The sequence below is a fragment of the Rhododendron vialii genome, chromosome 2a (assembly GCF_030253575.1).
Source record: "Rhododendron vialii isolate Sample 1 chromosome 2a, ASM3025357v1".
NCBI lineage: Eukaryota > Viridiplantae > Streptophyta > Magnoliopsida > Ericales > Ericaceae > Rhododendron > Rhododendron vialii.
In genome coordinates, this window is record NC_080558.1 from 2,356,367 (window position 1) to 2,380,430 (window position 24,064).

At 41.0% G+C, this 24,064-nt stretch overlaps 1 protein-coding gene and 1 pseudogene across 1 annotated transcript; both read right to left on the bottom strand.

Moving 5' to 3' along the window:
• Nucleotides 1-2,900: 2,900 nt before the first annotated feature.
• LOC131310055 (probable pre-mRNA-splicing factor ATP-dependent RNA helicase DEAH5) lies at nt 2,901-8,948 on the bottom strand. Its single transcript, XM_058336855.1, has 2 exons — nt 4,595-8,948; nt 2,901-3,455 (listed from the first exon to the last, which is right to left on the bottom strand). The coding sequence occupies exons 1-2, from the start codon at nt 7,507-7,509 to the stop codon at nt 3,062-3,064; spliced, it is 3,309 nt and encodes a 1,102-aa protein (XP_058192838.1). The 5' UTR covers nt 7,510-8,948; the 3' UTR covers nt 2,901-3,061.
• Nucleotides 8,949-9,079: 131 nt separating this feature from the next.
• On the bottom strand, nt 9,080-11,431 carry LOC131316318 (pentatricopeptide repeat-containing protein At4g14850-like; annotated as a pseudogene).
• Nucleotides 11,432-24,064: the final 12,633 nt, after the last annotated feature.

Consider the following 24,064-nt stretch of genomic DNA (forward strand, 5'->3'; position numbering starts at 1 on the left):
GAGCACTTAAAGCCCGCTGCTAACTCTTTGTTTCACTAAGTTTTTTTTTGTTTTGTAGTTAAAAAAAAAATATCGCATTTGTTAGTTTTGCGCCTAATTTTTATGGATTATAGATTCATCTCAAAGAGAGAAATAAAAAATTTTAAAAATTTACTTTTACTCAAATATTTTTGAAAATATCAAAGAAAAAGCCCCAAAAACAACTTAGCAAAAAAAAAAAAAAAACGAAGCCCCAAAAGCCGAGGTTTTATCTTAGATATTCTTAAAAATATTTGGGTAAAATTCATAATGTTTTACTATTCTGATTAGTCTTGACAAGACGAATAAATAATTCACAAAAGTTACACACGAAACTAAGGCTCATGTTCTGCTCCCTGCATCGTCTGACGGGCTAGTGGTCCGATCAGTTCTTCGTGTAGGCTCTGGTGCAGTTTTATGGTTGTCCGGTGATGACTGCAGTTGGAGAAGGTTATGGCGCGGTGGTCGAGCTATGACAGCCATTATGGGGAGGGGGCGGCGATTCTTGTTGCTTGTGATAGGTTTTTTTAGTTAGGGTTTGACCCAATAGGTGTTCTGGGCTTGGCCCAATAAATTGTTTTTTGGTAGGCTTCTTGCCAATCTCGGAATTGTTTTCCATATCATAACAATTCCTCCGTTAATATGCTCTGTCTATATTTTGAAAATCTCATGCCATACTCCATCGTGACACGCATACTCTTTTCTTTTTTTAATAACATGAACTTCGAGCTAATGATTTTAGGACTCTAAAATTCGGGGGAAATAGTGAGTAGAGAAAATCTGATCTTTTCCCCTTTTCAAAATCTGAAATCATGGCAAACAAAAATGGAATATTCTTCCATGAACGTTGGGCAAAATTCAGCAGCAAGGGAAACTCTTCTCAAATCTGTTCTATTGACTCTGCTGTGCTATGCTATGTCCTGCTTTCAGCTTCCAAAAACGCTTACGAACCAAATATTAGTGGCGGTCTCAAATTTTTGGTGCGTTCCAAGGAAGGCGAGTGTAAGATTCATTGGGCAAAATGGGATAGTTTGAGCAAATGCAAAGGCCAAGGAGGTTTGGGCTTTTGTGATTTGGAGATTTTTAATAAGGCGCAATTAGCAAAGGAAGGATGGAAATGGAGCACTCATTATTCCGACAGATTTTCAAAGATATTTTCCTCGCAGCAGGAAAGGAGTCTATCTATCTGCCTAGCGTTGGTAGATTTCTCCAGCGTTAGCATGTAACTAATATACAAGCACTCTTGCCAAGCTAGGGGCAGTAGTAACGAGTTGGTAGCATAAAGGTCATAGAGCTAGATCCTGTCTCATTCTATTAGTTAATCAGTTGAGTAGATCTTGTACCATTTACAATGTACAAGACTTTTATGCACTTGAGTTTTGGCACCAACAAAAACGGTTTTGACATTATCATTTCCCTTTTTACAATGCATTGTGGTATAATCCATTGCGAGAATGAAGCTCCAACACATTTTTCGCCAAAATGCATAATCTTAAGATTAGGTAAAAAGCATTAATCTTAATCCACAATGAAGTGATTGTTCCATTATGTTTCAATCTTTTTACTTTCATGACAGCCCAATGAATGGTTAGTAGTCCTCTGGTCCGGTCCCTTGTCCTCTAATGTGGTCCAATTTGGAACTCTTGCGGGTCCTAGCCATTCATATACAGTTTCCAATGAAAATATCTCCCTTTCGTTTTGATCAAAATTTTGACTCCGCTTCTGATAAAAAGCCAATTTACTGCCCCGAGTTCCAGTCTTAACTCTAAGCACTATCAACTGCAAGCTGGATGGAGATCATCTCTTTTGTGCCCATGAGATTAATGAACCACCATAAACGCTCCTGTTCCTAATAAGCTGAACTAATTAGCGAACAAACCAGTAAAAAATGACCAGCTCAACGAACTCATTAAGTTCTTCGATACTTTCGGAAGTATTCCTTTCTACAACTATACACATCAAATTCCATTTTGTCCACAGGATTTTCAAGTAGTTTTAGGCTTTGTCTTGACCGATCTTGAATCTGGATCATCTAGTACAATTGGGCTCAATAAGAGTCCAACTTTGAGTATTTAAACCGTTAATTGTGTAGAGCTTGTTAAACAATTATTTATCTATGAAAAAAGAATCAAGTTAATTGTATAGCACCACAATATTGTAGAAAGAAGTTAGGTGATCAATAGTTAAAATCATACATTTTTGCTAAGGGAATGTATAAATAAACTTGGAGCCAAATATTTAAGAGATTTGATCTCTTTATCTTTTTTATCTCACCAAGCGGTTGACTCACATCACCGTATACGCACCTCGACTTTGATTATCCGCTTTTATGCTCGATTACAATTTAAGTAGACCCGAGGCCTCCAAGCAATTTTTATTTGCCAAGAGAAAATCAAACTGCGACTTCTGTCTACGTACAATCCTGTCATTTGGAGATGACGAGTTGGCCACACCTGCCTGACGCATGATCTCTGCATTAAACAAAATTTCAGAATAGTCTTGAGTAGTTTTCATAGTTTAGCCCTTAACTAAGCCAATTGTACAAGATTACATTGTTCGGTTACACTGTCTATCTGTTTGTGAAAGTGGTACAAACATCCAACTCACATAATAAAGGAAAAAAATGGTATTGTACATGTACGCATATATTTTGAATTTCAGCTCAATAACAAAAAGGTGAGGAATAGAGCACTACACGTAGAAAAATATTGGCAACAATTAATTCTAGATTTTTTTTTCTGACAAAAGTTAGAAATTGTATTGATGTAAGCCTAACGGCACTTACAATACGGAACTCGTTACAAATATCTTGGACAAAACCAAACTAATCATCTAACTGATTACTCCTACTATTCTCGTGAAATCAGAAAAATGGCAAGATGGGAAGTGAAAGTCTATTGTATGAAACGGGGTAGGAGAACCATGACTTGCTGATATTTACAAGATTTCCTATTGAACAAAACAAAAGTCACAAGTAACCCCCAAGTATCTCTTGCGTAAGTATCTATTGGGTCGAAATTCAACTCAACTCATAAAGAAAAAATCAAGCACGCCTTTTACTCAAACGCCAAGAGTTGGGTTCATGGTATCTGTCATAAAGTGGTTCAATCCGTTCTTGACGCTTGCGCTTGCTCATTTTTGAGGGATCCGCCGCTCTAAAGAACCTTGGGGCAAGCTCCACAAGCCATTTGGGGTCAATAACTATCACTTCTCGCAAGTACTCCTTCGTAGTCATTACTAGCTCATGGTAGACAACCCAGTCCGGCTGTCTCTGAAACACAGAACTGCTGGGGTGTATGTACACTGGTTGGTTTTCAACTAGAGTTCTATAACCTTCTTGAGGATCCTTCCTTCCGGCATGGAAGAAAAACCCGGCAGTTATGGCCTTGCGAACTTTAGTAAAATTCTTCCCAGCAGAAACGACATCCAATTTATACCTGAAATAGGAAATCAGTGAGCAACATACCAACTACCAAGCATCTCAAGTTTAACAATGGGACATCTAGTACATGAATTAAAATTGCTTACGACATAGGAATCTCAAACTTAGTTGCTCAACTCCAGGTTACACAAATAAGATCATTTTACCTTTTCTTCAAGTAACCTAACATATGCACTGCAAATGCATAGAACAAGTAGCAAGTTTACAGTCCCTTGCACGTGAACCACACATGCTTTAGTGCGTTATCACTAATCATGCACCGATCAAAAGCTTACCAGTTTGTTGGTCCCACATAAAACATGAAACCAATTTTTCATAAGAGTTTATGCAAAAACAACAGTAGTGTTGTTCCTAGGTTGACTTTGCAATCTCACTAGGTTTTATTTCCCTCCCTCCAGCCTTCTCTCACTCATGAAATTCTGTCATCTACCCCTGAGAGCTTATGGTCCACTCAATTCATGTGAAACTAAATAGTTACTTCTCTGAATCCCTTTCTATCCACTCATGTTGATTCTCAAATGGCAAGCAAAGTTGCACTTGAGCAAGGAACATAGAAAGTTGCTTTACATTTATGTCCACATACCAGCAACATAATCATCGGTTAGCTTGTATGCTAATGATCTTTGAGAGAGCCAAAGTAGGAAACACGAGACTAACAAGCATTTTCAATCAAGTGTTAGGATCATCACTTAAGAAGCAGGCAAGAGTCTAACCAGGACACAATCAATGATGAAATGAGGAAGAGTATTAAGAAATCTTTTATTCCAGTGGGAACAATTTACAAAGTCATAAGAAAAGGAGCCTTTGTTTGACAATAGATACAGAATAAATCGACCAAACGAAGAAAAACTAGCCACGTAAGCACAGCTTGCTAGGTTTTTTTTATTTCCTCTCTGCTTATTACTACCAGCTACATAGGCTTGGTGTGGTTATTACTACCAGCAACACAATAGCACTAAGCCAAAACATAATCAGAAGCAGATGCAAATATACACATCTGTAACAGGTTCCTGCTAAGGTATTCTGAAGCTAAAATTGAGTAAACAAGGCAAAGACCAAAAGCAGTCAATAAAGAAAGAATTTAGCAAGGGTACTAAAAACAGAACCCCATCCAAAAGGCTAGAAGAAAAGTACCTGTCCATGATGGTGAGAAGCTGCTTACGGACATCCTGTGCCCTCCTCAAGGAACGAGACTGAACAAAATTCTCAAAACACCACGGACCCGAAAAGTTATTCGCCTTCCAAGCCTCGTACACAGCAAGTAATGTCAGATGATCTCCCTCAGGCTGGAAAAACTTGGCTCTCTTTTGATCCGCCTGGGCTTGTTTCTCTCTCGGCCTGTAGAAGATGTTTCCGGTCTGAATCATCGCAATGATTGTCAAAATCTCATCACTACACCCAAGATCTACACTGGCTAGTAGCATCTTAGACAACGGTGGGTCCAGTGGAAATTCCGCCATTTTCCTACCCAATTTAGTCAGAAGCCCCTCCTCGTCCAGAGCTCCAAGACTGTACAGCTGTTCCATGGCAGAAATGAGAGCTTGGGGAGAAGGCGGGTCCATGAAATCAAATGATAGGAGATCATTTATCCCCATTGCTTTCATTGTAAGAGTAGTCATTCCAAGATTAATCCTTTGTATTTCTGGAACAGAGGCAGGAGACATTTCGTTATGAAAAGCGCTTTCGGTGTAAAGGCGATAACATTTTCCGGGGCCGGTTCGCCCAGCTCTGCCAGCTCGCTGTTTGGCTGATGCTTGTGAAATGGGAGTTATAACCAGTGAATCAAGCCCTTGTTTCGGATTGTAAATATTTTGCTTCGCGAAACCGGGGTCAATCACATAAAATATGCCGTCAATTGTCAAAGAGGCTTCTGCAATATTGGTTGCCACGACCACTTTCCTCTTTCCAGCAGGAGCAGGTTCAAAGATCCTAGATTGCATTTCGCTTGGAAGCGCACTGTAAACCGGTAAAATAACTAATTCAGGAACATTTTTTCCTAACCCTTTCATCCTCTCATAAAGACACTGGCATGCATGATCAATCTCCTCTTGACCGGTTAAGAAGAGGAGAATATCACCCTCAGGTTCTGTCAAGTGGATTTGCATTACAGTGATAAGAGATGCATCAAGGTAGTCACTTTCTGGCTGTTTGGTATAGAGTATCTCCACGGGATAAGTTCTTCCAGGAATTGTGAAAATATTGCAGTTAAAGAAATACCCTGAAAATTTCTCAGCATCTAATGTTGCAGAAGTGACAATCAATCGAAGATCAGGCCTCCTCTTCACAAGTTGCTTCAGTAGTCCAAAAAGCACATCAGTGTGGATTGTCCTCTCATGAGCTTCATCAAGCATTACAACTGCATACTTTGATAAATTCTCATCAATCAAAATCTCTCTCAGAAGCATACCGTCAGTCATATACTTAATCACGGTATCGGGTCCGGTACAATCCTCAAAACGAATGGCGTATCCAACCTCCTCACCCAATCGGCAGCCGAATTCTTCAGCAACCCTTTTGGCCACCGACATTGCAGCTACCCTACGAGGCTGAGTGCACCCAATCTTTCCCTTGGTAGTGTACCCTGCCTCAGCTAGGTATTGCGTGACTTGTGTTGTTTTCCCTGAACCTGTCTCACCGATTACAACCAAAACCTGATTGTCACGCACAGCCTGAATCAATTCATGCTTCAATTTGGCAATAGGCAAGCTCTCTCTCTGGTCCTGGATAGAAAGCTTTGATCTCTGACCAAACGTCAGGGATTTCCCGAAAGCATCCTTTTTCCATTCAGGCATGTCGTATGCCGATAAACCAACACCCCTGAGCTCTTGTGCTAGATGCCTCCCGCCTGTCTCCGGCATCGGGTCTTCCCATGGACGGTTGAGATCTTTGGGAATAGAATCAAGCATTGTTCTCTGCTGCTGGTCCCTCACTTCTCTCCGCTCCTTTACGAGAGCAGACTGGAGGGCTGCTGCACGACTCAAGGACCCTTCAGGATTCTTGAAAATCTTAACAGGTGACATGTCCACAGAGTACCGGCTTTGTCCTTGCAAAAAGGCTGGTTCATCTTCATTTAGCTCGATTTCAAGCTCTTCCTCAGCACCCTCTTCTCGATATACAGCACCTTCGCCTTCTTCATCGTACACGGGGTTCTCCCTTACACTCGTAATAACTCCTGCAGCCACCATCTGATTAGCTTCCCATAGCTCAGGTGAACTCATCCTCTTCAAGGGTCGGCGTGACGGAACAGGAACAGGAACATCTTCTTTATTGATTCTAATCCCAGAAAGACCTGTCATAGTCTTCGGCTCCTCACTATTTGATCCCAAAGGATTAGTCCTAAAAGCATAATCATCGCCCGACCTCTTTTTCAGCGGAAGTAGGTCTTCACCAGTATTTTGATCAACATCCTTCATCGAAAGACTCAACTTCTGGCCCGAAACAGATATCACTTTCACATGAACCTCCTGATTGCGTTTCACAACATCCTTCGCATTGCGAATCCTTCTTCCAGTTGCAATCTCGGAAACATGGACCAGACCCTCTTTACCCCTAAACTCACTAAGCTTAACAAAGCAACCCTTTTCCAAAACTGTCGACACTCTACCCTTGTACACCTGATACAGTTCGGGCCCGTCCGACCCATGCCTATCATTCCTTCTCCTCTCCCTCCTATCATCATCCTTCGTTTCCGTCTCGATTTCCCTCTCTAGCTCCTTCACTCTCTTTCTACCATCACCAATCTTCCGACCTGGAAAACTCGATTTCTTGCTTTCTCCCTCGGATTCCTTGGCTGATTTCGACTTGGGATTGGGGGGGAAAATAGCATGAATAATAGTTAACAGCGTACGGACGAAATAGTCGGGCATTACGGCGCCGTGCTGCTTCAATTGGGCGGCGAAATCCTCGAGTTTTTCACAGTTCCGACCAATGTCGGTGATGAATTCGGCCAAAACCTTGTCCCTCAACCTTAGATTTGACTCGAGCTCCGTACATACCTTTGAGACCAATGAAAGGTACTCTAATTTCTTCAAACCCTTGCCTCCCTTCATAACTAAACCCACTGATGATTATTAGTGCAGCTAACTCAATTCAGATTTAGGTATACGTTCTCTATATGCAGGAATTGACGTATGATTGGATGCGAGAGAGAGAGAGAGAGTGTGTGTTTCGGAACTTACCCGTAGAAGAGATCGAAACCCTAGAGTATGAATGAGTCTTTCCCACCCCGAGTTGGAATTATGAACGAAACCCAAGAGTTCGTCCAGCTCTTATACGGAGCCGTGGTGAGGAAGTTTGATCCTGTTCGGTTTAGGAATGAACGATTTTATTTTTACTTGGGCACTACGCTTCTGGAAAAATAAATGGGCTTTTTTTTAATGTCAATTAGTGCCGGGCTTTGGAATATTATACTCCATATATTCATGTTTTAGAACTGAACATCGAACCAAATTGGACCGGTTTAATGGTATGGTTACATATGTGTAATATGGTTCGGTTCATGGATTTCTACAGAACCGGTTCAATCCGGATCATATACAACCATTACTGAAGAAATTATTATTTTTATTTCTGTAGTCTCAAAATCGCACAAATGTATGTGCGAAAAAGTTGCATAAATTGTAACTAAAAAAGGTTGCGAAATCAACGGTTTCATCACCGAATAATATCTCCCTATTCCTATAATCAACCATATGTCGTACAACTAATCCAATTTGTTTTATTTTATTGATCATAAATAATTAAGAACCAAGAATCAGGATAATACCTACACATACATACGCATATATGTTTATATATCCCAACCATTCTTTGGGAGTACATGGTAAATTGTAGAAGGCCATGAAAAAATAATACATATATTGCCAAAAAATATTTGTGACAGAGAATATTTGGATACATGTCAAATCATCCTTGAATCTACAGATTAAACACCTTGCTGAGTACTTTTCTAATTTAAATTTTGAGTATGTCTTAAGCGCGAGGACATATAGACCCTAAAACTTTAGTTGATAAAAAGACTCTACTCTCTATATCCATCAATGGCTTGCAGAACGCACTGTCATCGAAGGGATTGTGCTCTTTACTCAATCAGGAACATTGCTTCATGCATAGCCTTCGGTATTTAATTTATAGTACGTGCTTTCTTGGAAAAGCACAGGCAAATTCGATCCCAAGCCTAGAATTCTTTTCTTCTTTGTGTCTGCTTTCAAGAATGTATTCATTTTGGAAAAACATAAAAAGGTTAAAATAACTAGGTTGTTCATCGTCAATAAATTGACTCGATCATCTAACCCCAAGGTTTCGCCTTAGTCGTTGAGACCTGCGACTTAGGAGTTCACCTATATTAAGCTTTCAAATTTAAAACCTCACGGGTGCTATCAAATCTTTTGAGGCCAATTCAAAGTCTTCACACAAAATTTTGCTCTAACTTTAATTGAGACACCTGCAAGAAAGTGGTGAAATCGGCCCCCAAGATTAGTCAAAGTGCATGTAAACTGACCCAAACACCTCAGTTATAAAAATAAAATAAAAATGTTACACTTACTCTTCTAAAACAAAATTGGTGTCTTTATACAGGGTTAAACAAAAGTCACATGGACTGAGTTCTTTACAGTAATCCAACTGCAGCCCACGCCCTTCTTTATCCCTATGTCCTTCATTTCCTTCCTCACAATGTTAGCTTCTTCTTACATGAATTAATTATAATCTGATTAGTTAAAAATTAAAGCAAAATCACAAGCATCGAACTGCTACAATCCAAACCATTAAATGGCAGAAGACATTCATAAACACAATATCAGGAAGGCGATCCTGTTATTAGGGTCGCCCAGACTTTTTCAAATATGGTGCCCTCAATCAACTCGTCTCATGGAGTTCATTGAGAAAGGGAGCAAGGAAAGGGACTCGCATGTTATTCAAGCAGCAAGAAACAATGAATAGTTGACTTCAGGTAACGTTTTACCATGAGAATTATCAAACGTCTACCAACTGCGAAGTAAAAAATCCACTTGGCTCCTATTCCAAAGGTAAGGACGTGCAAACTGCGTCCTAGATAATTTCTTCTTGGTATTAATGACATGTGAACTACCTCAGTAGAATCATGTTTTTGACTTGTGCTAGAGCAGAGTTTTCCCTGATAACTTTTGGGCTTGGTCGTAGAAAACTATAGGAATAAGATTATCAAGCACAGCAAATGGAGACAACTGATCAAGTCGCCACTCGCCATGCTTCACTTCTTTGAGCAGTCAAGAAGATGTATGTATATCCTCGGGGGGAAAAAGGACACAGAAATACAAAGCATATGCTAAGGGGGAATAACTTTTGAAGTCTAACAAAGCTAATCAAACGAAACAACTTGTGAGAGTGATACATACATGGACTTTCTGAAGTCAAAAAAGAGCAAAACCATTTCGTGGGGAGCTTGCAGGAGGTTTATTTGGAGTATGAATTTTGAAACCTGATAAGTGAAAAAAGTACCTGCCAGAAGCTGCAAACACGTTCGAAAGCAATACATGGTTGCCAGAGTCATGTGGATCAAGTTCAAACAAGTTTTCAGCAGCAACCCTCCCCAGTTCTGGTTTCCCATAAACTCTACAAGCCCCAAGAAGTGCCCCCCAGATGGAATTCTCCTTATAAACTCATAGGCTTCCTCCACCTTCAATGCTTGCGCAAGCATGTCCACAACACATGCATAATGCTCAATCCCCAGTTCGATCCCATACCTCCCTCTCATCAACTCAAATATCTCCATTCCCATTTTCACCCCGGCCCTACTACATGCCGATAATACACAAGCGTCACATAATTGGGCCCCACCCCATGGATTCCACGTGTCATTTCTCGGAACAATTCCAGAGCCGTGTCCGCATGACCTTGGTGTGCCAATAGCCTAGCAATGCATTCCAGGTCACCGAATTTCTCTCACCTATCTCATGAAATGCGATCTCACAATCCTCTATGCTCCACATTTCCCATACATGTCAACAAGTGCACTACCAACAAACACATTCTTTTCTCCACACGCTTTTACAGCAAGTGCATGGACTGACCTGCCCAATTCGAGCCCTGCAAGCCCAGCACAAGCGCTCAAAACACTAGAACCATATAATCCGTGGGCTCAATGCCTTCTGTCCTTGCCTTCACGAACACCAAACAAGCCTTCTCTTGCTCATCATTCTACTCATAAGTAGCCACCATCGAACTCCACGAAACATTATTACGACTACTCATCCCACCAAAAACAACCTCAAAGCAACCCATCTCGTGACATTTCCCATAAAAGTCAATCCAACCGTTTGCAACCGAGACATCCGCCTCGTACCCATACCGAATCACAAACCCATCTGTCTCCCCAGTTTCAAATCCTCAGCATCCGAACACGCATTGAGAAACGCACAAAAGGTAATCGCGTCGCCCCCTCAACCACTTCGCCGAAACTCAATAAACATAGACACAGCACTATCAGGCCGCCCGTCAAGCACACAATTTGAAATACACGCATTCCACGTCGCAAGATTTCTGTGCGGCATTTCATCGAATGCCTTACAAGCATCATCTCTAAGCCCCGTCTTACAGTACATATCAAAGGCACTGCACCCAACAAACGCATCTACCATTTGCCCGTCTTTAATTGCCAACCCATGAAGCTATTGCCCGGTAACCGGCAACCGGAGACAACAAGAGGATTTAAAAGCGACAGGGAGGGTGAAGTCGTTAGGGTTTATGCCGTCGCGGCACATGCTGGAGAAGTGGGATAGGGAGGGAGAAATGGCCATTACGGACAGCACTGTGTTATGATCCCAGTGCAAGGTATGGGACTTGTCCCACATCGGGGGTATGGGCTCTCGATGGGGGGTTAATAAGTCCTTGGGCACCCTTCCCTCATTGGCTAGCTTTTGGGGGCGAGTTCTACCCGGGGGCTTGTTACATTGGTATCGAGAGCCAGGCTTTTCTTCGCCTGTGGAGAGCCATTGCAATGGCCGATGGAACTAGAGGCCAAGAATTCAAGAGATTGGATGAATCTATTCGTCTGCTTAAGGAGGGTTACGAAGTTCACAGTACCGAGATGGGGGAAATCAAGCATTCTTTGAAAGATTTGGGGGATATTAAGGAATTGCTGACTGCTATTACTCTGAAATACGATCAGATAGCTGCTCATATCTATGGAAAGAAACAGCCTCAAGAAGCGCCGAAGGGACGAGACAACCAGTTGGAGATTATTGGGTCTTCTCACCGTGAATTTGATCAACCACAATCTCAATCTTCTCCTGCTTTTGGTACCAGGTATGCCAAGATTGATTTTCCTAAGTTTTTTGGTGAAGATCCCAGTGGGTGGGTTTATAAATGCGAGAGGTTTTTTGAGTATAATTCCATTGATAACAACAATAAAGTGAGGTTAGCAATCTTGCATTTGGAGGAAAAAGCTATACAATGGTATCAGTGGTTCGAGAAAACCCACTGTGTAGTCAACTGGAATTTGTTTAAACAAGGGCTTATTACTCGATTTGGGCCAGATTTGTATGAGGATGCTTAGGGAGAATCTACATTCAGCTCAACATCGAATGAAACACTATGCTGACAAGCTAAGAACTGAAAGGGAATTCGCTGTAGGTGATTGGGTGTTTCTGAGAATACAACCATATAGGCAGACATCTTTAGCTCTGCAGAGGAACATGAAGTTGGCACCACGGTTTTATGGACCTTTTCAGGTCATTTCCAAGATTGGCAAGGTAGCTTATAGGTTGTTATTGCCAGATACAGCCCAAATTCACCCTGTGTTTCATGTATCGTTACTGAAAAAGAAGTTGGGGACAGGTGTGGTGTAACAAGCCCCCGGGTAGAACTCGCCCCCAAAAGCTAGCCAATGAGGGAAGGGTGCCCAAGGACTTATTAACCCCCCATCGAGAGCCCATACCCCCGATGTGGGACAAGTCCCATACCTTGCACTGGGATCATAACAAACCCCACCCCTTTAGAGCCGACGCCCACGGCGGCAGGTCGCCCCTCTCGGCACCTCCGACCATCCCGTGGCAGCCTCGTCAGGGGGAAGCCTGTTAACCCCAGAAATCCCCTTAGTTCTTTGATTGTTTGAGGAACTGGCCAGCTAAGCATAGCTGAGATTTTAGTAGTTTCTGCAGATACACCTTTGTCAGAAACTAAATGCCCCAAGTATTCTACCTCTTGTTTGGCAAATACACACTTTGATCTTTTAGCATAGAGCTGATGTTTCTGCAGTAGCCTTAGTGTCTGGTCCAAATGCCTCAAATGGTCCCCAAATGTATTACTATATACCAGTATATCATCAAAGAAAACCAAAATGAAATCTCTGAGGTATGCTTTAAAGACCTCATTCATGAGACTTTGGAAAGTAGAAGGAGCATTAGTCAATCCAAAAGGCATTACTACAAACTCATAATGTCCTTCATGAGTTCTAAAAGCTGTTTTTGGAATGTCAGGTGTGAACACTCTAATTTGATGGTATCCAGCCCGTAGGTCCAATTTAGAGAAGTACTTAGCTCCACACAACTCATCCAGCAATTCATCTATGGCAGGAATAGGAAATTTGTCCTTAACAGTGATAGTGTTCAAAGCCCTGTAGTCTACACACATACGCCATGTTCCATCTTTCTTCTTAACTAATAAAACAGGTGAGGAATAAGGGCTTACACTAGCTTGTATTACCCCTGATGTCAGCATTTCCCTTACTTGTTTCTCTATTTCAGTTTTCTGAAAATAGGGGTACCTGTATGGTCTTGAATTGGGTGGCTCAACTCCTGGTTTTAATGGAATGTGATGGTCATGTGCTCGTGAAGGAGGTAACTCCTTGGGTTCTTGAAATACTCCATCATACTTGGCTAACAACTGCTGCACTTCAATGCTTGTAGGTTCAGACTGCTCTTCAACTTGCAAAGCAAAGACTTGTGCCACCAGTCCTTGTGGTTGTTTAAGAAGTAGCTTCTGCATTTTTTCTGGGCCAACCACCTGCAATACTTCCTTCTTCCCCCCTCTTAGAACATGCCTCCTTCCATTAAGAGAAAAATCCATACACAAGTTCTTAAAGTCCCATTTAACTGGTCCTAAAGTTGCCAACCACTGTATGCCCAGAACCATATCACAACCCTTGAGCTGTAGGACCCTCATATCAGCTTGGAAAACTGTGCCTTGCATTTCCCACTTGAAGCCTTTACAAAGTGCTGTGCTAATCATTTTAGTTCCATCTGCCACAGATACAGGTAGTGGATCTGTTTCTGTAGTTTGCACACCTGCCCTCTTGATCACTTCTAGGTTAAGGAAATTATGGGTATTTTGAGATAAGCTCTTCATAGTCGATCCACGTGGCATCTTCTGGGAATGATCTGGACCATTGCACCAACCACTGAACTACGGCACGATTATTACGCTTCACCATTTTCCTTTCCAACACAGCTACTGGCTCTATTTGCATGTTACCTTTGTTATGATCCCAGTGCAAGGTATGGGACTTGTCCCACATCGGGGGTATGGGCTCTCGATGGGGGGTTAATAAGTCCTTGGGCACCCTTCCCTCATTGGCTAGCTTTTGGGGGCGAGTTCTACCCGGGGGCTTGTTACACACTGGAGATGAGGGAGGTCCAGATGACAACGGAATGAGTTGGGGTGAGTCGGAGGATGAGGTGGGCTGAGCTGGGTAGGTCGAGTTTGGAGTGCATGTGGATGAGGTGGCTGGAGAGGAAGGGAGGATTGGTGGAGAGGGTTTTGAGGATTTGGGCGTGGGTGGAGTGGCCGAGGAGGGGGGATTGAGTTGACATGGCGGACTCGAGGAGGGAGGTAGTGGCAGCGGAGGTTAGGAAGGGCATTTTGGGGAGAGCAAGTTAAGGTTTTGCTAGAGGTGGTGGTGGTTTGGTTGGTGCATGGCAAATGCAGCAACGAGAATGTCTGGGCCAACTATTACTAGCCCCTACAACCAACAGAAGAGAGGTTATTGGACCCTGTGGATGCGAACAAGCCCTATCGAGTTTTGAAGTGTTTGAGCTTGGCTCGTTTAAAACTAGTCTAGTTTTAGCTCGAACTCGGCTCATGTAGTTCAAGGTGTTCTACTTCGGTTCGTCTACTAAATGAGCCTCTACAAACAAGTCGAGCTGCTTCAAAAGAGTTGAGCTTTTATAAATGAGCCGAGTTACAACAAACTCGAGGTTTGACTTGTTTACTAAACGAGCTTAAAATTTGAGTTTGAACTTGACTCGCTTTTTAATGATCCGAGCTGAGCCCATAACGAGCTGAGCCTCAAGCTGCTCGAGAATGGCTCGGTTCGTGTACGGCTGCTTCCCAAGTTCAGTTTAATCTAAGCCGTTTGTGATGTAGATTCCAAGATATAGTATATCTGTGTAACGACTCGTGTCAATCGGGCATCAAGAACTTAGTGATAGAATACCATTATTTTTGATAAAATGAAAGGCAAATATATATTAAAAAGTGAACTTACTAAATTTTATTCATTCAACCATGAAGTCATGTAAAACCTAAATGCAGGAGAGGGAGAGGGAATTGAGGATTTTGGGCGGATTCGAGGAGGGAGGCGAGGAAGTTGGTATGGCATAGTGTGTTTGGAGAGGGAGTCATGGTTGCTAGTGGTGTTGGGTTGGTGGCTGCATATGGGGTTGTGGAGGTACAAGGAAACCTAAATGCAGCAATGAAAAAGTCTTTTAACAGTCTAAGCTAATGCCAAATACTCATGAAGAGTCGTGTTACCTTGCCCTCCTCGAACACAGGTACGTCCAAAATTGTTTGATGTATATGCACCTCACAAAACAATGGGCAACCCACATGCATTTCGACTATTCCTTTCACTTTGTTAAACTCCTTGTTTAACTAAGAATAACTGAAACAAAAGACAGCAAAAGAATTTTAGAAAAAAAAAATTCCTATACTTACGGAAAAATAATTAAATGCTTTTGCAGCACCCTGGTATCCAAGGCTCTCCAAATTCACAAATTCATGCGAGACTCGTGATTGATGATTCATGCGGCACCGTGCTCGAATCCTATTTTTTGAACTTGAATTGATCTAGGTACAAGATTCTCTGTGTCTATTAATACAATATGGAGTAACCATACCTGCATAATCTCTCGAAAGGGTAGCGTATATTCGGACAATGTTCAACCTCCACTGTCTCTCTGTCTCTCTGTCTCCGCTTTCTCTATCTAAGTGGGGAGGTCAGATATCTGAGAGAGAGAGAGAGAGAGAGAGGCGGCCGGAGGTCAGAACCAAAGGCCAAACACAAAAGGGTGTCTCGCAAGGGGAAGGAGCTTCAAAATTTTCCAAATGGAATCATCAGTTAAGCCAAAGGCCGACTCTCTTCTCCTCGAGGGAATCGCAATGCTCCTGTCCCGATGGAACATGCTTCAAATGGCGATCCAGAACCAGTGGGGTGGCCGTGATCCCCTCTTGAAATCGAAGCAGCTCGCTTCCGACATCTTCTCTTGGTTTTCTCAATCCAAAGGTTACGAGGGTCTCTCTTCCTTGTTTTGCATCCTCATCATTTCTAGTTTTCAAAAATTGGGAAACAAGACACACTTTGACCAGGATGAATGTTGTGTCAGTCTAGAAGTGGTCATGTCGTCTACGAATTTTGTATGGAAATTTTCTCATGATGTAATTTTAGTGGCTTCATAAGTTTCAAAGATTCAATAAACACAATTTTCCTTGGTCAGAATTCGCAACAGTGGAGCTAATAGTTCAGGAATTAATTTGCTATGCTTATTTTCGGCTTTCCTTATGATTTCTAGAGCAACCTTATGTAGGAGATTGGAGAATTTGCTGCATAAAAGCTTGTTACTTTCTTTCGACACAGACAACGAAGATGGCAGCATTAAGGAAGTATGTTTTCTTCACATGTTCTCAGAACCATCTAATCAAAATGATCAGCAAGTCTTCCACTTCTGCCTCCAGTGAAGAACGAACACACACACACACATATATATATAGAGAGAGAGAGAGAGAGAGTCTTCCCTACTGATGCGAAATAAAGTACGTAGCCTTCGAGTTGCTGCAAAAAAGGACAATTTATTAGTTTCACAAATTACTAAACCTCCTCATTGCACCAAGAAACCACCACATACACATCTACAACCCATATAGTTGAAGGGAGAAATAAAAATTAGAAAGCACAAAAGATATCGATGTAACGGTATACTAGAACACTGTGCCGAGATAACAAACATTGCTAGAGACAAATACAAAGAAGTCCAAAGTTTTGAAATATGAATTCAAGTACAAAAGTAAAAAGGTCACTGTTAGTATCATGTATACCGGAAGACAATGCCAGAGAAAACCAACATTTATGGGTAGAGAAATTAAAAGTTTAAAACTACATGACCCAACAACAACATTGTACATCAAACCATGAAACCAAATCCCAATAGACTTTCTAATCGAAGGCTTTTAAAGATAAGTGGCAGTACCAAAATGTACATCTGAAAACATCACTCAAACCAACAATTCTATTACAAAGAGGATTTACTTTGTAATAAATGCGCCTAAATACCTAGCCAAGTGACACCAGCAGCAACAGTACCACCAACTGTAAATTACCTAAGAGCATCAGCTTTGCACGCCATAAGAACATTTGTTTCTTGACTCGTCAATTTTTCCTGACCATTCATATCACACCATAAAGGCATAAACATAAACAAGAAGAAGAAGAAGAAGAAGAAGAAGAAGGAGGGTAGTCTTAATTTGACGTTCTTTTACAATTTGACATTCTTTTACAATTTTGGTAGTCTTAATTTGATTGATGGGGTTGGTTGATTAACTTCTTTGATAGATTTGGGCTAGTTCAATTTCTAGTCATATTGTAAGATACTTTTTTGAACAGTCATTGGACGGATTTGAAGTTTTTAACTAGAGATATTGCACTTCTTAAGGTGTCCCCGTGGAAAGGAGTTAATCGGGTTGAAAAAGAAGAAGAAGAAGAAGAAGAAGAAGAAGAAGGGTTGAGTCCTCGCTATATTGGACCATTTGAGGTTTTGGAAAGGATTGATGAGGAGGCCGGTAGGTTGGCTGAAGTTCATAATAGTTTTCATGTATCAATGTTGAGGAGGTATGTGCATAGTCCGTCCTAGGGGTGGCAAACGGGCGGGTTTGGGTCAAATTGGGTAAGTTGTTAGTGGGTTGGGTCTTTAATGGGTCATTGACCCATTTAGACCCATTAACTATGAGTCTAATTACCCATACCCAACCCGACCCATTTATTTTAAAGCAAACCCGACCCGCCCATTAACCCAATTACATATAAACTAAAAATTATGATCGAAAAATTAGAAAAGTAAAAAAAATTATGATCGAAACTCATAAATTTTTTCAAAAAGACGAGAATAAGTAATTTTTTTTGTCTTATTGATTTTTTTTTGTCTTTATTCAAAAAATTATAAGTTTCGATCAAATTTTTTTACTTTTCTGATTCCTCTTATCAAAACAAATTAATAAGTCACAAAAATATGACACAAAACAAAAAAAATGCAAAAAAAAAATTGAATAAGGAAAAAAAAATAAGTCAATTTTTTAATCCAAACCCTTTGCGGGACTACCATGAGAGAAATTTATTCACGGCGGAGCACAATTTCACGGATCCATTCGCGCAATTAATGGATGAGATGTGTTTTCAATTTTGACTGGTCAAAATAATTGTTACCGGTCACAATTGATTTTTAATTCGGACCATTTAGAATATTTTTGAACCCGTGTAATGTAGCACAAAATAATTGAATGAAAGAGGGAGAAGGCCATGCTCTAGGGGAGAGAGAGAGAGAGAGGGGGCGGGGGGGAAAGAGAGGGGGGGGTGGGGGGGGCAGGGGAGAGAGGGGCGGGGGTGAGAGAGAGAGAGAGGGGGGGGGGGGGGGGGGGGGGGGGGGGGGGGCAGGGGGGGTAAAGCGAGGGGGCAGGGGGGGAGAGAGAGCGAGATGGAATTTGGGACCAATTAAAAGATGAAATTTGGGTGGGCTTATTCTTTCATTGCCCATTGGGTCCATATAAGTTGACCCAATTAATGCCCAATTATGACCCAACTAATAATGGGTTAGTTGAGGGTTTGAAACCATTCTTACCCAACTAATAAATGGGTTGGGTTGGGTCTATTTTCTAGTTGATGGGTCTGGGTTTGTTAATGGGTCTGGGTTCAATTTGCCACCCCTAGTCCGTCCCATGTTATTGATTACGAGTCACTTCATATTCAAGATGATTTAACCTATGATGAGCAACCTATTGAGATTCTAGATACTAGGGAGAAGGTGTTTCGCAACAAACGATTTTATTGGTCAAAGCATTGTGGTTCAATCACACGATTGAAGAAGCTACATGGGAGCGTGATGAGGAGATGCGCGAGAAGTACCCACATTTGTATGATTGAGGTTAGTATGCAATTTCGAGGACGAAATTTATTTTAAGGAGGATGTAAAGTATTTATAACGGTCCTAGATTTTAAAATTATTTTATTAATTATTTTGGCCATTATTTAATGGGGTGTATGGTGGGTCCAGGTAATTATTTTTGCGTACACAACAAATACAATTGTCGTTATTATAACTACAAGGGTATGAGCTTAATTAACCATAGTAATTTAATTTTTACCTCGGATAGAATTTTAGATATTTTGTTTAACCAGGTGGCTATAATTGTGGGTGTTCAATAGTAGTGGGTAGTTTTATAAACGTACTTTTAGGAGATAGGAGATATATACACCGAATAGGGTTGTAGTTGGAAAGAACTTTGGGAGAAGAAGTTTGATAGAACTGTTGTGAGAAGAGAGAAACCACAATCAACTGGTTGGACAGATTATTGATCAATCGAGTAAGTGGTTTGTCCTATTCATTCTTTGCTCCTGTTTTTCCTCGTTTTCTTTTTCCTCGTTACAATAGTTGAGTTAAACATGGAGGAACAAAACTTGGGTTTTTGGTGGCGTATCAATGGGGTCGATGCGGGACAAATGCGGATTATGTTTTAGTTGCTCAAAGGTCCACTAAAAAATATTGGCAGTGGGAGACCCGTTGGGTGTGTTGTGGTGCACGTGGGGGGTGAGTGTGTGCTAGTGGTTGAATGGTACGTGTTTATGGATTTGAATGGGTTAGGGAGAGACAGGTGGGAATGTTAGAGAACAAATCATCTTGGATCGGGTGTACGTGGTTGAACAGAAGGTTATAGCAATGGAATGGAATTGAATAATGGTTATTTTGGTAAGGATCAGTCCTAAATCATTTTTAGGCTCAGATTAGTATAGTTTCAGGTGACTTTACACTACTGTAGATAATATTATACTCATAGAATTGGTGATAATATTACTATATGATGCCTTGTATCAGGTTAGGCCTCGTTTTGCCGATGGTTCGACGTCGCATTTTTTTTGGCTCAGGTGAAGTGGGTTAAACATGTTACATACTTTTCGAACTTCCCCGTGTCCCTTATTCGTGTTTGGCAAATTTATGTTGAAATTGGAAACACATAATGATATACTTGGATAACAATTAATTGGCATGCGGTATTGGCTGAAACTATTGTTATTCGAGTAATCTTTTGGTGAGAACTTTGTGGATATTGATGGGTAACAATATTTTTGGAAGATCCAGGAAAATAATCCTCTGTGTGCGGATGACTCCGGCATTAGGGAAGAACCGGTATTAGGCCTGGTGACCCTAATGCTCAACGGTTGTTATTGACCGGATCATTCTTAGGGAAATGTCCACGGGCTGACTACATCGTGGTGACTCTAAGTTTCGATATTGGATCCAATTATGAGACATTTATTCACATGGCATTGGTACTATTGATTGTTGGTATGTGGTTCTCATTGTTGTTGGAGATTGGATTGTAGGACACCATTATGATTTATCGAATGAATCGTTTATTGGATTAATTGATTATTTTATTGTTCTCCTCTATGCCAAATTTATATTGACATAGTAAATTATTTTGATCCCTATTTCATAACTTTATTCTAATATACATGCTTTACTACTCACTGAGCTCGTCAGCTGACGGATTTATTTCAACTTCTTTTTCAAGCAAGTTGGGCAGTTAGGAGAACTCTGGCGGTATCTCAGGGTGTTCTGTTGTTTGACCTTCTTAGGGTGTCGCATCATAATTTAGTATTTTATTTATCGCTTCCGTAATTGAAACATTTTTTTTCAGATACTTGAATCTTTTTGAGATTGTTTGGTTCATGGGATGTTCGTGCCCCATGCTTATGATTGAGATTTATTTAATAACAAAAAAATATTTATTGATCAATGACTTATTTTATTTTAGGTTGCGTGTTTCATGAGCTGGCATTGTGGTTCACGGCCGGTCACTTCTCATTTTGGAATGTGACAATTCATATCACACCATAAAGGCATAAACATAAACCAACCTTTATCTGGTAAGTGGTAATACTTCAATTCAGATGTGCAAACCAATGATTACTAATCTACAACAAACAATAATCAGAACCCACCTAAAAGTAAACACAAAGCACTCATTTGACTGGCTGGATTAGGCAAAGGTTTGGATGAAAACCCCTTGGAGAGAGAGCATTTCTGGCTTATGAATATAAGAATTAGCAGAGCATAGCGAATTCGTTGGACAAACAACCCCCCGCCAATCAGAGATGTGATAGTAGACTAGTAGTAATCCCCTCTGTTAACCCAATAGGATTACCCATTCAATGGAGTTACATATGCCCAACCTATCTATTCCGACCAAACAAACATGACCCAAAAGAACAAATGCAACTCCACGAGGGTTCATTTTCAGCTAGTTTCCTACTTTACAATTGTAACTCTGTGAACTTCACTCCAAAATTGCAACAAAATGTAAGGAGAAACTTGTTAAAGTCTCAGGCTTGTGATGAAGAAACTGATATAGGCAACACTGGGCTTTTACCCAGATGGTATCCTAACTTCATTGGATTTACAACTGAGCGAAGTTCAATCAAATGAGAGATTATAATTGTCGACTAATCCCACACTTCTCTCGATAATACTCCCTTCGGAAGTGCAGAAAAAGAATAGCTACCTCCAATAATTCCCCAAGAAGTAAAAGCAATTTACACAAAATATACCTTCAGCATCGACTTAAACTAACTTTCTAAACATACTATGGCCAATTTACCAAGGAATATTCAAGAAAATGAGAAGGGAAACTCTGTAAAGACTCGGGCATGGTGAAGAAGCAATCGATGTCTGCATCGGACTCTTACCCGGTTGCTGTCTTAACTTTGTTGGATTAAGTAACCATCAAAATTCAAAGAAACAAAGATATTACATACATTCAATTTGAGTATGTCTAGAAAACCACAGAGAATACCCATACATTCCAAACTACAGACCCACATTTTTCTTGTTTTCACTACTCCAAAAGGGTGGAGGGAGCAACCAGCTATAGCAACTTCCAACCTCTTCAAGTGTGAGACCGGCCCGTGCTGGCATGACCATAAAGATTCCAGACCCGCGGTGGGTCCCGTGACTCGTGAGGGACCAATCGCGCATTGGTTTCTACCACCCCACCAAGGCTAGTGGATCACAACCAGGCTTCCCAGGAGTGCAAGGATCGAGGGGGGCGTTGATAGTACTTCACTTCAGGCATGCAAACCAAGAGTAGTTAAGACACACTAATCAAAACCCATCTAAAAAGTAAACAAAGAGCACCAAATGAAGCTTCAAAGATTAATTTTCAGCTAGAGTTTTAAAGCAAATTGTGAATCTCTCCTATTTTAGCAATGGATTTACAAGAAAACAAAAAGGGCAACTATACAAAGTACCGGACTTTGTGATCAAGAAACTGATATTCGAAGCATTGGGCTCTTACCCAGATGGTAAAATAACTCTGTTCGACTTAGTAACCATCCAAATTCCATCAAATGCAGAGATTATATATAGAAATATCTGCTTGGATCGAAGAACAAGCTCGAGTTCAAAGAGAGCCTCTCCCGTTTTGCTGTTCAATCAGTGAGAAAAGCGGTCGCCCAAGAGAGAGAGAGAGATATGCATGTTTGTAGACCTCAGAAATAGTGGAAAACGTTTGCCCGATGGGTTTATGACATTTTCAAAAAAAAAGAAATAGGAGCCGTGGAAAACGGAGCCGCATTGTTAAAAAAAAGTCATAAATATATTCCAACCGCAAACGTTTTCATTATTGCCGCAAAGTTTGTGTCATGGCAGCTAACTACTACAATTTCAATAACACCGCTAACGTTTGTGCGTCAGACACAAACTGTTTACTTCTGGCCGCAATTTTAAATCTTCAACAAGCCGCAACGTCGACGTTTGGGTCACAAACTGGATTTTGAAAATGGGCTTTTTGGGCTTGTTGAGTATGGCCTATCTACATTTTGGAGCAAATCCAAGGCAACCTTTGAAAATTTTTTGGGCTTCTTCCCGGCCGGTCTTATATAGGTGGACAATGTCTCAATAGATCTTATTCACTAATTTCAAAAGAAGTTCATAGCCGACTAAGTTCTGTCCATTAATTTCTTTCAAAAATACCCTTCGGCCCATACAACCTCTTACACCGCCATCACCACCAAGCCATCGCCAACACCACCACTGTCATCACTCCACCACCACCATCGTTGCCGCCACCACAACGCCACCACCACCACCATAATGACCACCACCATGCCGCCATCACAATCACCACCACCACTGCTCAACCATCACCACCACCATCGCTGCGATTAACAGTGTTAAACTTTGTCTAAATTTATAATTAACAGTGTTAAATTCTGTCTAAATTTACAATTAACAGTGCTAATTGCAAAAAAAGAAGACGAAACCATGTTAACAGTGTTAATTCCCAATAAATTAACAGTGTCAACAGCGTTAATTTCCATATACTCCTAGATCTGAACTAAAAAAAAAAAAAAAAGAACAACTCATAGATCTTGGCGGCGGGCTCCGGTCATTGTCCTGCTCGGCCCCGTCGACGAATCCAGAAACAACGATGATGGTGGTGGCGGGTTCCGGTTGCTTCGATTACTCCGATGATAATGTGGAATAATACCCCAAGCGTAGGGCTTAACACGTCGGTTGAAGCATAATAAACCGGAAATCCGGGATCGTACCCAAGGGAATAATTATAAAGGCTTGCATCGGATTTGTAGATGCAAGTAAGGGCTTTCGGCCTTTAGGACAGCCAACTTTGGTTATACATTAAACGTGAAATAAAAGGCCTAAATTAAAACGAATTAACTACATAGAGAAGAGAGGCTTAGGTCTAGGAATTATTAACACTCAATAGACTCAAGCTAAATCACACTCTTACACCCAATTACACAATTTAAGATACTCGAGTAAGGTTCTCAAATTGGAAGATTAAAATGATTGAGAACCAAGCTAGCTCTAGAATTTCATTTGACAAGACCTCGAGCTGACAGAGCTCTATGCATCATGTTGTTGGTGGGTAGGCGAAGCTCCCACCTACACATGAACAAAGAGGTAAACACCTCGGTGATTTGACAAAACAAACCCGAACCCCACATCAATTTTCAAATCAAAGTTCAAAGCTTTATTGGGTGCAAAATGCAATTTTCGCCCGAGCCATGAGGTACTAATCACCCCATGACCTAACCCTTGAAACTACTCACTCATATCTAAAAAG

What these genes read in the sequence shown, in the direction of transcription:
- LOC131310055 (XM_058336855.1), bottom strand. Translation starts at nt 7,509, where the DNA reads ATGAAGGGAGGCAAGGGTTTGAAGAAATTAGAGTACCTTTCATTGGTC. An exon ending in CTTCTCACCATCATGGACAG is followed by an intron (nt 3,456 to 4,594) that starts GTACTTTTCTTC and finishes TTCCTATTTCAG; the next exon opens with GTATAAATTGGATGTCGTTT.